The sequence below is a fragment of the Oncorhynchus tshawytscha genome, linkage group LG30, assembly GCF_018296145.1.
Source record: "Oncorhynchus tshawytscha isolate Ot180627B linkage group LG30, Otsh_v2.0, whole genome shotgun sequence".
Classification (NCBI taxonomy): domain Eukaryota; kingdom Metazoa; phylum Chordata; class Actinopteri; order Salmoniformes; family Salmonidae; genus Oncorhynchus; species Oncorhynchus tshawytscha.
In genome coordinates, this window is record NC_056458.1 from 10,004,675 (window position 1) to 10,021,991 (window position 17,317).

At 42.1% G+C, this 17,317-nt stretch overlaps 1 protein-coding gene and 3 non-coding genes across 4 annotated transcripts; 1 reads left to right on the plus strand and 3 right to left on the minus strand.

Annotated features, from left to right (window-relative positions):
* The first annotated feature begins 896 nt into the window (after window positions 1–896).
* On the plus strand, window positions 897–8,185 carry LOC112228785 (pollen-specific leucine-rich repeat extensin-like protein 3). Its single transcript, XM_024394427.2, has 6 exons — window positions 897–1,266; window positions 2,186–2,284; window positions 6,285–6,342; window positions 6,571–6,603; window positions 6,791–6,942; window positions 7,134–8,185. The coding sequence occupies exons 3-6, from the start codon at window positions 6,294–6,296 to the stop codon at window positions 7,833–7,835; spliced, it is 936 nt and encodes a 311-aa protein (XP_024250195.1). The 5' UTR covers window positions 897–1,266; window positions 2,186–2,284; window positions 6,285–6,293; the 3' UTR covers window positions 7,836–8,185.
* A 2,598-nt stretch (window positions 8,186–10,783) lies between these two features.
* trnat-agu lies at window positions 10,784–10,857 on the minus strand. Its single transcript has one exon. It is a non-coding gene; the product is annotated as a tRNA-Thr (tRNA).
* A 374-nt stretch (window positions 10,858–11,231) lies between these two features.
* Window positions 11,232–11,313, minus strand: trnas-gcu. Its single transcript has one exon. It is a non-coding gene; the product is annotated as a tRNA-Ser (tRNA).
* A 394-nt stretch (window positions 11,314–11,707) lies between these two features.
* Window positions 11,708–11,841, minus strand: LOC112229148. Its single transcript, XR_002950124.1, has one exon. It is a non-coding gene; the product is annotated as a U8 small nucleolar RNA (small nucleolar RNA).
* Window positions 11,842–17,317: the final 5,476 nt, after the last annotated feature.

The window sequence follows — 17,317 nt, forward strand, 5'->3', positions numbered from 1 at the left end:
TGCTACCATTTCTGTTAAGCCATCTGCGCATACAGTTTTATGCATACGTTTTAAAAATCGAATTTATGCACCACACAGAACGCACTGCCAATGCAATGCAAACACAGCGTTCCATTGGAAATGAAAGTACTTTAGGTGTACCAAAATTAAATAACACTGTCAGTGTGATTGAGGCGTTCCACACGTGGATGGGTATTTTACATATCAACTAACCACATCATATTTTATATCAAACTGTCACTTGATGACTCAGTCAATGACGTGCCACACAACAATTGGTTGATGCATGCTACGTCTGAGCAGGGCTACACGACATAATGCCTCGATCACACCGAGAGAGGCCTCCTCAAAAATGGTACGCAGTATCATCTGGATATGTGTGGAATAAAAGTTCAACATTCACCTTTTGCTACCATTTCTGGCAATCCTTCTACACATACAGTTTGATGCATAACGTATGCCCCACACAGAATACACTGCAACTGCCTCTGCAATGCTGCAAAGCAAACGCAGCGTTCCATTGGAAATGAATGTGCTTCTGGTGTACCAGAATGCACCCTACTCTGTCGGTGTGATCAAGGCGTGTGGAAATGAATGTACTTCTGGTGTACCAGAATGCCAAAGCTCTGTCTGTGTGATCGAGGCGTAAGTCTTCCAGTTCTCGTGCTTGCTTCTGCCTCCCTCTGGTAGACTGGCATAATGCAGCTTGGTTCCGAGTTCTGAAATGTTGAAACAAAAAATTTATTTGAGGCTCAGGGCTTATATTACAAAGGCTAATTGTGTCAGGGATAAATGTTTACCCAAGATGATCAAATACTGTAGCTAGGTAAAGTAAAATCAAAGTCTCGTACCACAGATTTTCTAAACATATTGACCCTATGCGTCACAGGTTCCATCCATCCGGTTTGCACGGACAGGGATGACCGCTGAGGACTCGCGGCTTGCCTCGCCCTGTTTTGCAACATCGAAGCAGCATTTTGAAGACATTCGTTAAAAAATATATATATACAATGTATCCTTTCGTTGATATAGGATGGAAGTCTCTCTAGAACAACTACTTTTTTTCATGTCTGAAAAGCCAGTAAATGAGAAATGGAGTGCCGGTACTATTTGATGAGCGGAGGAAAATTGATTTCGTTTAAAAGATATGGCTGTGAAGCCATGTGCTTCTTTGTTTACAAAAACATAGGCTGTTAGTGGAGTGGTGAAATTGTGTGAATAGTTCTGTAAAGAATTTGAACTTGTAAGAAGTGAGCCCCACAACCGGTAAGGAAGTCTGAGTTTTAGTCTATTTGAAGACTAATATAATGAATTGGTTGTCCTTTTGTGTTGCGTGAGACATAAAACCCGTGGATTTACTTTGTCGATGGCCTTTGACATGCGCGCTCCTATTTCGGATTATTCTGGCATCAATGTTGCTTTGACCATAAAACCAGAAATTGTTTGCGTAAATTAGTTAAATCTTTCGGCAATTACCGCTATGGAACTTGTCCGTAACTTTGCGGTATCATGATTAATGTGTGGAAACGCCGGATTGTGTGTAGCCACTAGCCAGTTTGCTAACGTTAGCTAGCTAGCTAGTTACGCAACAAAGAGATTTCGGAAGGAGGGTAAAGACCCCTGAAGAAAGTGGCACAAATGTTACCTTTCATTAGCTGCATTTGTAAGGACGAAAATCTCAAAGAGCCCAAAGTTTGTTTAGCTCTGAACTACATCACCAGATCGATTGTCTATCTAGTTAGATTTACCCAACTATATTGTTTGATTTGTCATAATAGCTAAATGTGTCATGACTCGTGCATTAGCTAATTTTGAAAGTTCACTTTCACATTCGGTATTTTGGAGAATAATTGACTGCGCACCGAAACCTATTTACTCGAAGCCAGCTAGCTATTCTGCAATAGATTTGCGCTCTAATAACTTTTCATAGCGCGTACATTTACTATTACAGGGATGTCCTCGTGTGGATTTTATGTGGGTGAGGGAAGGTCACGTGGGTAAAACGTTTGTTTACTACAATCAACCTCTGCAATCCCCACACCCACGAATTCCTCCCATTAGTTTGATTGAGGCTATGGTCATTGCTACGCGAATATTTTTAAAATGTTACATTATTTATGGATTTTTGATATTGTGGATTCATGATTTGTTATTCAGATGTTAACATGCAATATTATTTCCCCAGTACCTGCAACTTGCCTGGAGCAGTCTATTCAGACAGTGGGACAAACTGTATCTGCCAACTCAATGCCTAGTTTCAATTCCCTACCGACCATTCGTAAGGGTGAGTGTTGTGGACTGTGGGAACATGGAAGAGTCTATGCATAAACATTTTGCTTGCATCTTTTTAACACTTCACCCCCTAATTACATACCATTAAATTAATGTTTTGAGACCCCTGGTGCCTTACAATGTTTACTGAGAATGTGCTTTGTGGGGAGCTTGTCTGCTATGTAATAAAGTGCTTACAGTGCAGGTAATGGTTATGTCCTACCTACCGCAATGTGAGCACTTCTGTCACAAGGCAGACGTCCTATCTGCTCAAATCTGACGTGGTCATCCAACATTTTGGTGAAAGAAAGAAGTCCACTTCATTGTATTTTCCCAATTACATAGTTTCTGGCTTTCGGTTACTGGCCCAACATTCTAACCACTAGGCAGCCTGCCACCCCATAAATGGTGGGATCCACTGAACTTGCTGTTTTTGCCCATTGGTGTCAAAAGTGCTGTTTGTGCAGGTAGATAAACTCATCAGACCTACTGCAAAAGCAGCACTTCCTGACTCACAGGGTGCACCACTCACCCAGTTCCACCAGAGGGTATGAATTCCTTGGTCACAGTTGCTGCAAATAACATTGCCAGGGATCTCTAGTGTGGGTTTTGCGCTATAATGAAAGCACAGCCCAGATGCTGTGTCTCTGATGTGAATTCACAAAGGTTTAGATCCCTTGAAAACATCCAACTACGTTGCTGCTGGTTCTGGACAGCTTTGCTGGGTGATCAGCCTGTGCACCTCAGAGTCGCTGTGCAAACCCATGCAAAACTGACTATAACTGGAACTGATCACCCTTCCTAACTCACTACCCCTTGTCAACACAAATAAACCTAATATTGACTTGCACCTTTGCTGTCTCATCTTTGTCCCAAAAAGGGCCCTTTAGCTGCTAGTATATCTGTCTGAGTCACACAGCTTGTCTCTTTCCCTGAACAGCCCAGGAGTCATTTTGTTTCACCATTTTCTCCAATTTATTGGAATTTAGAGCAACTGGTCGTGGAACATGCTATGCTTCCTTGTGGTTTTACATTCTAAGTGGGGCCACTAAGACTGGCTTGTGTTGAGAGGCGGAGTCTTGGGCAATTGCCGGCAATCTTAAGAGGCATTGCACTTGTCTCGGTCTGACAGCACTGGCAGAGCGCGACCACTGGAGTAGATCACATGGGGGCAACATGGGAGGTGATATACAGAAGACATTCTTGCCCTGCCTGTTAACCATATTTCTGTAAAGGATTGTACAGTGGAGGATAGGAAGATCAGATGGCAAACAGTACATGAGAGGTATTTGAAATGTGACATGAAGTGAATGTTTAGATGAACAAGTCAGAAATAAAGTGTTTGTTTGGACCCTATCTATCTTGCATTGAGACTCTGTTTTGTTGTAGAATAGGAAATAATGTAGTGTCACAGAATGAAGTGAACTCAACTGTAGCTTGAAGGTATTTTGTAATCAAGACCCCTCGGTCTTGAGGAGGATAGCAGTCTCAGCTACAACATCCCAACTTGTGGCCAAGGCCAGTGACGAATAGCATATTTTGAACATCATGCCATATAGATTTTTACATCATCAATCAAATGTATTTTATAAAGCTCTTTTTACATCAGCAGTTGTCACAAAGTAATTTAGATACAAAGCCTAAATACTATTGAACATTGTGTTTTATCCCTAATGTGGAGCATTGGGAGAGGTGTCATGCATGGCTGGGAAAGAATACCTTTAGCAGTATTATGACGAAGTGCTCCTAAAGGATATAATATGACATTTCCACTGTCTGCCATATAATGGTGGTCATGTTGTATGTTAATGTGTGCCCCAAAACACAACTGTTAATTTTCCTTGGAATGTATGTCTTTTGAAGGGGGTGAGAATAGACTGGTCAGGACATGCTGGCCATGAAAGTGGTTTATAATCCTCTGCTGTATCACTACAGGATATTGTTTGATTATTATGGTGAGTGTGTGTGTCTCTCAGGGTCTCCCCACTGTTTTAGCGCATTTCTCAGATTCCTGCCCTGTTCCCCTCACACCTGTTTTAGCGCCCCTCTGCCTCCTTAAAAGTGTGGCTCTAGCCCATTCAGGGGGCCTCTGAATCTGCCTATGCCACGACTACAGCCCAGATGAAGGCCCCTACAGCCATATTGCCACTCCTCAGTTCCCCCTTTCCATTGATGTTAAAACATTTTTATACAAATGATTTCTGTAGGTGTACAAATAGGCCTAATGTTCCTCCTTAGGTGTTTTTAGATAGTAGTGACTGTTCTCAAAGTAAAGGATGTGGCCCCTTGCCACATTGCCTGTCTGGTTCACGGAGGGTAGTGATTATCTGTGTGCTTTCTCAATGCCTGGCAGAGAACATGATGACAAGGTACTGGTATTTCCCTTACAGATCGCAGAGGTACAATGTATTTGTCTCTCTTAGTGTGATAGTTAAGTAACACAATATGAGCTCTGACAGCAATTTGGCAGAAGCTTGCTGTGTGTTTGTGTGTAGTAGCATTCTATACTAATCCATCTCATACAGACTATTTGAGTTGTCAGTGCCCTATAATTTGAATGTGCAAACTGCTAATGATGACCTATAAGGTTGTTCTGTGGTTATGCTCGGTGGACTTTTAGTGATGCAGGCCTGCCTCAAAGAAACAAAAGTGTTGTCATTTTGTTAGTAACCTGTGACAAGGCAGTAAAGACTTACATTTGATATCCTTTTTCAGCGTTAGTTACTTGAAACAGAAGTCAACCCTACACCCCCAACCTAATTATTGTCTTGCCAAGTAACAGAAGTTAAAACGGAAAACCCCAGCTGTTTTGAGAGAAGGGGTTCATTTTGCTGTTCAAGCAGGTTTTGTCAAGAAAATGTCTGTTTTGCTAATATTACCCCCTGGGAGTCCAACATATGTCTGAACAGAGGTTAACTTGAAAAGGGGTTGAGAAGTTTCAAGTATTCTGTACTGGGACATTTTAGAACTCATTTGGCATACGTGTGTCAGTTGATGATCATCATGCAATACCATATTGGTATACATATGACATGAAGAGAGAGCCTACAATGTATCTCTTCTGAAGAATACTTCTTACAGGACCAAATGCAGCTGTAGTGAGGCCAAAACATCAAGGGACCCTTACCACCCCATGCACACTTTCTGCCCTCAGCGGGTGCCTGGCTGTCACGGTTTTACGAGTTGTAAGCCTATTTAATTTGAAGTTTCCATTTTATCGTTAATTCCCTCAGGTACACACTTATTATAGTGCTTAATGAGCGCTTTAACCATGTCCACGTCTCAAGAAGAAAAGGATGGTAGAGGTGCAAGGGGTGGAGTTTATTGGGGTCAATAGCCAATGGAAAGCACCCAAATTGTGAGTGGCATTGAGTTCAGTATTTATGAACTGTAAAGTTGTCTCAAACTGACACTGGGCTGTGAAGAGAGATACGAGTACAGGCGAGTAAGAAAATTATTTGAAAATGATCTGCTTCATATAATATGTGCTTTGATCATTAGGCTGGTCAAGAGGCCTGACTAGGTTCATTCAATTCATATATTTATCATTATTGTGTAAGGGGACGTTTGATTGCATGCATCAATGATTGATCGTGGGTCTAAAACAGGATTTCTTTCAATTATTTCATTGATGCTGTGGACATAAGCTTGAGCACCAGAGCCTTTCCTGGAGTGAAGTGGGAAGATCTTTATATTCTATATAAAATATCACTGCTTTTCAGTCAAGGTTTAACTTGTCAGTTTAGGGTCATGTGTAATGTAATTAATCTATTAAAAGGTGGACAGGTGATTTAATTGATTCATGTGGTAAATTGAAAGCTTTCTGTGTAGTCTGATAAAAATGAAAGGATATTTTGATGTAGGTAGTTTCAAATGTGAAAGAAACTAGTCAGTTTATCATCCAATGTGCCAATACAGCTACTAAGTGAACAGCAAGTGTCTGTGTTCTATGATCAAAACAGAAGAAATTCCTACTGTATTTCACACCAGTCAAGTGTCTGTGTGTTTTCCAGGTGGCAAGGATGATTTCTCAGGTTCTCCTGACGGGGACACTATGTTGCCTACTCCCAGGTCTGTTTCCACTCTAAACCAACATGTATGCCGAGTTGGCAACTAAATATAGCGTATATAACGGGGGCATAGCTTTCTATTGCAAACGTGATAACGCAAACAGATTTTATGAAATAGAAAGTTATAAAGTTTTCCTAAACTTCTGAGTCTGCAGAGATTTCTGCAGCAAGATCCCTCTCCAACACCTCTGACCCTGTGGTATCCTCTATCCCTTATCCCGCTCTGCAGGTTTGCTGGATGCTACACCACTGAAGGCTAGAGGTAAAAGAAAATACAACAATGGCACGTGCTTGTTTTACTGCGTAGCCTAATCTTTGATTTATGTTTGACTTGCGTATGTGTGTGTGCGAGTGTTCGCACATGCAAGAAAATAAGGTTTAATTATTTTTCCTGAATGTGTTTTCTCCATCCCCCTCTCTTCCACCATGGTTCCTGCCATTAAATGCAGCTGTGAGGGAGGTCAGCATCGACTCTGCCCAGGCTCGTGGCTTCCTGTCTCAGTCACGCCCCAAACGGAACGTCGATCACAAGTGGCACGGCGGCACGCCTGATTTCCAGTCCTACTACAAATTCTACAACAGCATCGGCCATATTGAAGGAGTGAGTAAAGGGAGCAAATCATGAGACACTCCCTAGCAGATTTTTTTCATCACTGTAATGAATGTTAAACAGAATTGAATACAGGTTCTTTTCACCTGCCCATTCCTCAACCCACCTGATCACTTATTTTCTCTTTCTCTCCCTCTCTCATTCTCAAACCCTATGTGGATCTCTCTCTATATTCCTCCCAGCTGTATGAGATTGACAGGATCAGGATGCTGTATCAGCAGATGCGTCACCTGGAGCAGGTCTATGGGCCAGACGCCTCCAGCTACCAGAATGCCCTGGGTGTGATAACCCCACCACCCACCACCATAGCCCCTACTACCACCACACTGCCTGCTACCACTCAGCCCACTCCTACTACCCAAGCACCACTTTCTTTTACTAAGACTGACGTCCTGTATCTGTGTAACCCCAAAGACCCCCTCTGTAAAGCTCACATCGTCTACCTGCCTGCAGGGGCCATCCCAGTCCTCTGTGACCCACGCTACAACCCTGCCTGCAAACCCCAAACTGCTACGGTGGTCATTGCTGCTGTACCTATGGAGCCAGCTCCTGCAGCACCTCTGGAGCCAGCTGTTGAAGCACCACCTCCACGATCTCCTAAGAAGTCTCTCCAACCTCATCGTCCTCCTCCCATCATCATTAAAGGGATGGAGTATGACTGTGACCCTTACTGGGACCCTGACTGCCTGATCGATCACCCACCTCGCCCTGTCAAGGCGACTGAGCCACTACCACCACCACATACACTCCCCGTTGTTGTGGAGAAGAAGGTGAAGGAAGACGTTGCTCTTGAGGAGACCAAAACACCTTTTGACCTGCGTGATTTTCGGCGTGACATATTTGACCCGTACCGCTATTCTGACCAAGCCCCTGACCCGCAGTAGACAAATAAAACAGTAGTGTTAGTTTACAACAGAAGGTCAGTAAACAAATACAGGTAGAACAAAACCATAACTTTTTTTTTAATGCAATTTCCCTCCAAGTATGACACTTTTTCACTTCATCAGAGAATATGGTTTCAGTTTTAGAGACAAGCCTGACAAAATCTTGTATTCAATGTGGGTATGTGAGCCTGTTATTTTCCTTAACATTAGGACATTTGTCTGGGTGTGGACTCTACGAGGTGTTGAAAGCGTTCCACAGACACAGTTGTGTCATGTTGCCTGGATGTCCTTTTGATACAAACCCAGCAGCGTTGCAGTTCTTGAAACACTCAAACCGGTGTTCCTGGCTCCGACTACCATACCCCGTTCAAAAGCACTCAAATATTTTGTCTTCTCCATTCACCCTCTGAATGGAACACATACACAATCCATGTCTCAATTGTCTCAAGGCTTAAAAATGATTCTTTAACCTGTCTCCTCCCCTTCATCTACACTGATTTGAAGTGGATTTAACAAGTGACATCAATAAAGGATCATAGCTTTCAGCTGGATTCATGTGGTCAGTTTGTCATGAAAAGAGCAGGTGTTCCTGATGTTTTGTACACAGTGTATACAGTGCATTTGGAAAGTATTCAGACCCCTTCACTTTTTCCACATTTTGTTAAAATGGTTTTAGTCATTTTTTTCCCCCATCAATCTACACACAATAGCCCATAATGACAAAGCAAAAACAGGTTTTTATTCACAACAAATGTATAAAAAATATACAACTAAAATTTGACATTTACATAAGTATTCAGACCCTTTACTCAGTACTTTGTTGATGCACCCCTTGCAGTGATTACAGCCTTGAGTCTTGGGTATGACGCTACACCTGTATTTGAGGAGTTTTCCCCCATTCTCTGTAGATCCTCTCAAGCTCTGTCAGGTTGGATGGGGAGCGTTGCTGTACAGCTATTTTCAGGTCTCTCCCGAGATGTTAGATCGGGTTCAAGTCCGGGCTCTGGTTGGGCCACTCAAGGACATGAGACTTGTCCCGAAGGCACTCCTGCATTGTCTTGGCTGTGTGCTTAGGGTCGTTGTCCTGTTGGAAGGTGAACCTTCGCCCCAGTCTGAGCGGTCTGACGCATGTTTTCATCAAGGATCTCTCTGTACTTTGCTCCATTCATCTTTCCCTCGATCCTGACTAGTCTCCCAGTCCCTGCCGCTGAAAAACATCCCCACCGCATTTTGCTGCCACCATCATGCTTCTCCGGAGGGATGGTATTAGCCAGGTGATGAGCGGTGCCTGCTTTCCTCCAGACTTGACGCTTGGCATTCAGGCCAAAGAGTTCAATCTTGGTTTTATCAGACCAGAGAATCTTGTTTCTCATGGTCTGAGACTCATATCAAGTTGTAGAAACGTCTCAAGGATGATCAATTGAAACAGGATACATCTGAGCTCAATTTAGAGTCTCATAGCAAAGGGTCTGAATACTTATGTAAATAAGGTATTTGTTTTTTATTTTGAATACATTTGTTAACATTTCTTTAAAGAAACTGTTTTTGCGTTGTCATTATGGGGTATTGTGTGTGTAGTGTGATGATTTAAAAAATAAACATGTTACAGCCTTATTCTAAAATGTAATAACATGTGACGTGGAATAAATTAAGGGGTCTGAATACTTTCTGAAGTCACTGTATATAGTCATATTGATTGTGGTCAAAGGGCACTCTCCAGTGGTGAGAAACAGAAAATGAATCCAGTTCTCTGGACAGTGTTAGGAAAATAGACTGGAATATTTAGTAAATGTGTAGTGATCGCATTTTCTAAGGTGTAACACACTATATGATAGAGTATTATGACTGGGAAATTGGCAGGACGAATTTGTGTGTGAGTATGTCGACATATGTGAGTATGTATAATGATATTATTAAGTCGCTACCTGTGCATAGTTTTTATTTAGTTATTAGTATTATTTTTACTTTTCACCTCTGAGCAGTCTAATGGTGCTGGATTTAGGCTCCAGTCTCTGGAGGCGTTTTTTCGAATTCCGCTGCTGCCATATGAGTTTTTATAGCATTTCTCGCGGTGATCCTATGGTCATAGGTTCACTTAATCAAGCGCTGTAGTATCATGTAAATATGTCTCCTGACGACTCCAATTAGTCGGCCGGTCTATATTCGCTACATACATCCAATCTAAAACTGCAATCAATGAAATTGTAAGGAGAAATAACGTAGCAGGTTAGGGAAAAGGGTTAGGGTTAGCGAAAATGCACACCTAACCACTTCTAACCAGCATTGGGCAACCTGTCATCAGCATCTGGCTCTGAGGAGCATTCCTCGAAGACGAGGCCTATTGTATTCTGTCTCCGTTGTCATTCAGTTAAAGATGCACTATGCAGTAGACCCTCATTTCAGTTTGTGCGACAAAACAAGCAAGTGTGGTGTAACGAGTCATTGTACTATTTAAACCGCTGTGAAGTATATTTTCCATAACTCAACATATTGCATTTTCGGCTCTTTAAAGCTGGTGTACAAAATCGAACGTAAGACGAATTTGTCCAGATCGACCAAAAAGTTACATATTGCAGCTTTAAGCCTGTACTTGATTGAACTTCATCCTGCAGCCACCGCCTGCATTGTGGGACGTTATATTGTCAACCAATCATTTGTGGTTTTGCAGATGCGTAGACCACTCAAACGAGCCCCCAATCGTCTATCGCCGTGGCGTAGTGTTTGTAAGAAGCAATATGTTCTGGTGCCAGGCAAGTGAACATGATGAAATAACATATTTAACAGTGACAGTAATATAGCTAGAGTTTTTGACAGCAAAAAAAAATGAAGAAATATAGATTGTTGAACTGCAAAGCACCTAGTACTCTACCCGACACTTGCATTTCTGTGAAATCAATTTGTGACTGTTACTTCATAAACCCTTTATAAATCAAGGGGATAAAGGTAAAAGGCACCGCTGAGATTCGAACTCAGGATCTCCTGTTTACTAGACAGGCGCTTTAACCATCTAAGCCACGGCACCGCCTGAAACTCTCAGAGCGGAGTGTTTCTTTGTACGTTGAATTAGGTGCGAAAATGATTCCGAGTGTAGGGATAAGAGCATGCTATTTTAATGGTGACTAAATAATTTAGTCTGTAAATTAGTCAAATATAGAACATTTAACTCATGGATACAGCCTGGTTGTATGTTTGTGATTAGGCCTACATTAAATTACATTTCACTATACAGCTCCACATCCAAATAGTATTTTCAAACATATCAAACACATTTTCTTAAATACTGGAGTAGAATACTAGTTGTACGTAACATAACCAATACAACGGTTGTAGTAACGCGTTTAGCGGGGAAATAAACTCTTATTACTAATCTTCCATCAATGACAAAATCTCTTCTAACGACGAGGATGGGATTCGAACCCACGCGTGCAGAGCACAATGGATTAGCAGTCCATCGCCTTAACCACTCGGCCACCTCGTCACATGTATGAACGCTGTTCTAGTACCATATTATGGAAAATACATCATACACAGAAATAATTCTGAGTATCATATTTGAGTTGTCAACTATATTTCCCAATTGCCATTAGAGGTAAAATCTCCTGGTAGTTGTTGTGAATTTGTTAGATTACTTGTTAGATTGTTAGATTACTGCACTGTCGGAACGAGAAGGACAAGCATTTCGCTACACTCGCATTAACATCTGCTAACCCTGTGTTTGTGACCAATAACATTGTATTTGATTTATACAGTATCACATTTGGAAGCAGTATTTTGAAGGTGTGCGTGGGCGGAAGGCTTGTTCAACATACATTTGAAGACTGCAGCATGCGCACATTGGTTTACTTTCACAATAGTTATTACATCGTCAGCTAATCAGAACGGGATCATCGGAGTGTTGTAGTTCTCCGAAGATCAGGTGAGAATAATCATTTCTCATCAAATTCCATTCATCATGTTCTGATACTTCATTACTGAAGTAACAGGTAAGGATGTACCTCACTGACGATACTTTAATCCAATGGCAGCGATGATCAAGAATGCGTGGCAACTAATTTTAGGTCATGGTTACAATATTACATTTTTGCCGATGCTGATACATTTCAAACTGTAATTCCATGTCAGTCCTACACAAATTTGTATTTTGTATCCCTATCGTTACATTTACGTACATGTCATTGAAAGTCGGTATATTTTACTTATTTGCGAATGCTTTGCGGCAAATATTAGCATAACCTCAGACCAACAGCCTTCCCATTGGTGCATACTCTGGTTGGCTTATTTGCTTTTAAAGTGGCACGTTTGTACTATCATCTTAATGACAACAACCTATTTCTACAAGCAAACGTTTTGTGGTGAACTTTGTCCAAATGTTCTCTGTTATTTCGCTGAATAAATACAAAAGAGAACGGTCGGAAATAAAATAGCGTGACTGCTACTCCATTACTTACACCGCACTCGTGACAGCAAAGGTTTTCCGCTTTAGCAGCGAGTGGTTGCTGCTCCACGCGGCAGATAGGTAAAACGACATCACCACACCAAATAATTTACAAGACTGTGTTGCTCCAAAGAACATTGCACTTGCTTAATATTGAGACCGTGACAGAAAGAAACACTCAGAAAACCATTTCAGCAGCCGGACTGTCGTACGTAGGCTAACCCATGCAGACCCAGTTGATTTCAATATGAATTTACCATCTCCCATCTGGTCCTAGCCTATTATCACTTTTTATCCAATGTAATGGAACACCATGCCAGTTTGAAGTATATGACGCACCATCACTGTTTCGTTTTTTATCTAGCCAGAGTTAAGTCATTGCAAAACTATTTTCAACAGAATTGATCTCTGATGAGTTAACCCTCATACTACCGACTGGGGTCATTTTGACTACATTACCTTAGTTGGCTGCTTTGAGCAACACTTTAATATAATACAAATCTATTCTAGGAGCATATTGTTTGTGAATGATCTTTATTCAGAGTTCACTTGAATTTCAACAATGTCAGGTACAGGCAGGGATGACTGGGGCCTTCAGCAAGTAAGACACAAGGTAAGATTCACAGGTATAAATTCCCACTGTGCCCATGACAAAGTTAACTACATTACTTTAGTTGGCTGCTTTGAGCAAACTTGTATGTAATATAACCTATTCTGGGAGCCTAGTGTGTGTGTGTATGATCTATGTGGAATATTGTTGGACCATTGGTTTCCCTGAAAACAGGAGGAGCAATACTTTACAGACGACACCCTATTCAGCGACTGTGATCTGAGAACCCTTTTTAGCAGCAACGCTTGGCCCTAACCACTGCTCCATAATTGCTGTCCGTCAACACTATATATATAAATATATAGTGTTTTTGTGTGTACACGTTTGAACACACCTACTCATTCCAGGGTATTTCTTTATTTGTACTATTTTCTACATTGTAGAATAATAATGAAGACATCAAAACTATGAAATAACACATGGAATCATGTAGTAACCAAAAAAGTGTTAAACAAATCAAAATATATTTTATATTTGAGATTCTTCAACGTAGGCACCCTTTGCCTTGATGACAGCTTTGCACACTCTTGGCATTCCCTCAACCAGCTTCACCTGGAATGCTTTTCTAACAGTATTGAAGGAGTTCCCACATATGCTTAGCACTCGTTGGCTGCTTTTCCTTCACTCTGCGGTCCAACTCATCCCAAACCATCTCAATTGGGTTGAGGTCAGGTGATTGTGGAGGCCAGGTCATCTGATGCACTTACGTTCGGATGTCGAGCAGTTGCCATACCAGGCGGTGATGCAACCGGTCAGGATGCTCTCGATGGTGCCGCTGTAGAACTTTTTGAGGATCTGGGGATTCATGCCAAATCTTTTTTATCTCCAGAGAGGGAAAATGTGTTGTTGTGCCCTCTTAACAACTTTCTTGGTATGTTTGGACCATGACAGATGGTTGGTGATGTGGAGATCAAGGAACTTGAACTCTCGACTCACTCCACTACAGCCCTGTCGATGTGAATGGTGGAGTGTTCGGCCCTCCTTTTCCTGAAGTCCACAATCATTTATTTTGTCTTGCTCACATTGAGGGAGAAGTTGTTGTCCTGGCACCGCACTGCCAGGTCTCTGATCTCCTCCCTATTAGGTGTCTCATTGTTGTCGGTGATCAGGCCTACCACCATTGTGTCGTCAGCAAACTTAATGATGGTGTTGGAGTCATGCATGGCCTCGCAGTCGTAGGTGAACAGGGAGTACAGGATGGGACTAAGCACGCTCCCCTGAGAGGCCCATGTGTTGAGGATCAACGTGGCAGATGTGTTGTTGCCTACCCTTACCACCTGGGGCAGCCCATCAGGAAGTCCAGGATCCAGTTGCAGAGGGAGATGTCTAGTCCCAGGGTCCTTACCTCAGTGATGAGCTTTGTGGGCACTAGGGTGTTGAACGCTGAGCTGTAGTCAATGAGCAGCTTTCTCACATAGGGATATGTTCCAGGTAGTCTCTGAGAATAACATTGACGAGTATACTGATACGGTGACTGAGTTTATCAGGAAGTGTATAGGACATGTTATACCCACTGTGACTATTAAAACCTACGCTAACCAGAAACCGTGGATAGGTGGCAGCATTCGAGCAACACTGAAAGCGCAAATCATCGCATTTAACCATGGCAAGATGACTGGGAATATGGCAGAATACAAACAGTGTAGTTATTCTTTCCGTAAGGCAATCAAACAGGCAAACCGTCAGTATAGAGACAAAGTGGAGTTGCAATTTAACGGCTCAGACACGAGACGTATGTGGCAGGGTCTACAGACAATCACAGACTACAAAAGGAAAACCAGCCATGTCGCGGACACCGACGTTTTGCTTCCAGAAAAGCTCGCTATGAGGATAACACAGTGCCACCGATGCGGCCCGCTACCAATGACTGTGGGCTTTTAAGACATTTAAGTGTGTTAACCCTTGCAAGGCTTCCGGCCCAGTTGGCATCCCTAGCCGTGTCCTCAGAGCATGCACAAACCAGCTGGCTGGTGTGTTTATGGACATATTCAATCTCTCCCTATCCCAGTCTACTGTCCCCACATGATTCAAGATGTCCACCATTGTTCCTGTACCCAAGAAAGCAAAGGTAATGGAACTAAATGACTATTGCCCCGTAGCACTCACTTCTGTCATCATGAAGTGCCTTGAGAGACCAGTCAAGGATCATATCACCTCTTCCTTACCTGAAACCCTAGACCCACTTCAATTTGCTTACCGCCCCAATAGATCCACAGACGATGCAATCGCCATCGCACTGCACACTGCCCTATCCCATCTGGACAAGAGGATTACCTATGTAAAAACGCTGTTCATTGACTGTAGCTCAGCATTCAACACCATAGTACCCTCCAAGCTCATCATTAAGCTTGAGGCCCTGACTCTGAACCACGCCCTGTGCAAGTGGGTCCTGGACTTCCTGACGTGCTGCACCCAGGTGGTAAAGGTAGGAAACAACACCTCAACTTCGCTAATCCTCAGCCCTGGGGCCCCATAAAGACTTCAAAAAACAGCAGAGGGAGCACCCCCCTATCCACACCATCGTGACAGCAGTGGATAAGGTAGAAAGCTTCAAGTTCCTCGGCATACACATCACTGACAATCTGAAATGGTCCACCCATACAGAAAGTGTGGTGAAGAAGGCGCAACAGCACCTCTTCAACCTCAGGAGGCTGATGAACATTCTCTTGGCACCTAAAACCCTCACAAACTTTTACAGATGCACAATTGAGAGCATCCTGTCAGGCTCACCCAGAAGGCGAGGTCAGTACAGGTGCGTCAAAGCTGGGACCGAGACACTGAAAAACAGCTTCTATCTCAAGGCCATCAGACTGTTAAATAGCCATATCACTAGCACATTAGAGGCTGCTGCCTATATATATAGGCTTGAAATCACTGGCCACTTTAATAAATTGAACACTATTCACTTTAATAATGTTTACATATTTTGCATTACTCATCTCATTTGTACAGTTGAAGTCGGCAATTTACATACACCTCAGCCAAATACATTTAAACTCAGTTTTCACAATTCCTGACATTTAATCAGAGTAACAATTCCTTGTCTTAGGTCAGTTAGGATCACCACTTTATTTTAAGAATGTGGAATGTCAGAATAATAGTAGAGAGAATTATTTATGTCAGCTTTCATTTCTTTCATCACATTCCCAGTTGGTCAGGAGTTTACATACACTCAATTAGTATTTGGTAGCATTTCCTTTAAATTGTTTAATTTGTGTCAAACATTTCGTGTAGCCTTCCGCAAGCTACCCACAATAAGTTGGGTGATTTTTGTCCAATTCCTCCTGACAGAGCTGGTGTAACTGAGTCAGGTTGGTAGGCCGCCTTGCTCGCACACACTTTTTCAGTTCTGCCCACAAAGTGTTCTATAAGATCGAGGTCAGGGCTTTGTGATGGCCACTCTAATACCTTGACTTTGTTGTCTTTAAGCCATGTTGTAATAACTTTGGAAGACCCATTTGTGACCAAGCTTTAACTTCCTGACTGATGTCTTGAGATGATGCTATTTTTGTTTCATCAGACAAGAGGACATTTCTCCAAAAAGTACAATCTTTGTCCCCATGTGCAGTTGCAAACCGTAGTCTGGCTTTTTTATGGCGGTTTTGGAGCAGTGTCTTCTTCCTTGCTAAGCGTCCTTTCAGGTTATGTCGATATAGGACTTGTTTTACTGTGGATATAGATACTTTTGTACCTGTTTCCTCCAGCATCTTCACAATGTCCTTTGCTGTTGTTCTGGGATTGATTTGCAACTTTTCGCACAAATGTACGTTCATCTCTAGGAGACAGAACAGGTTTCCTTCCTGAGCGGTATGACGGCTGCGTCCCATGGTCCCATGGTGTTTATACTTGCGTACTATTATTTGTACAGATGAACGTGGTACCTTCAGGCGTTTGGAAATTGCTCCCAAGTATGAACTGAGGTCTTGGCTGATTTCTTTTGATATTTCCATGATGTCAAGCAAAGAGGCACTGAGTTTGAAGGTAGGCCTTGAAATACATCCACAGGTACACCTCCAACTGACTCGAATTATGTCAATTATCCTATCAGAAGCTTCTAAAGCCATGACATAATTTTCTGGAATTTTCCAAGCTGTTTAAAGGCACAGTCAACTTAGTGTATGTAAACTTCTGACCCACTGGAATTGTGATACAGTGAGTTATAAGTGAAATAATCTGTCTGTAAAGAGTTGTTGGAAAAATGACTTGTGTCATGCACAAATTAGATGTCTTAACCGACTTGCCAAAACTATAGGTTGTTAACAAGAGATTTGTGGAGTGGTTGAAAAACAAGTTTTAATGACTTCAACCTAAGGGTATGTAAACTTCCGACTTCAACTGTATATACTGTATTATATTCTACTGTATCTTAGTCTACGCCACTCTGACACTGCTCATCCATATATTTATATATTCTTGTTTACATTCCTTTACTTTAGA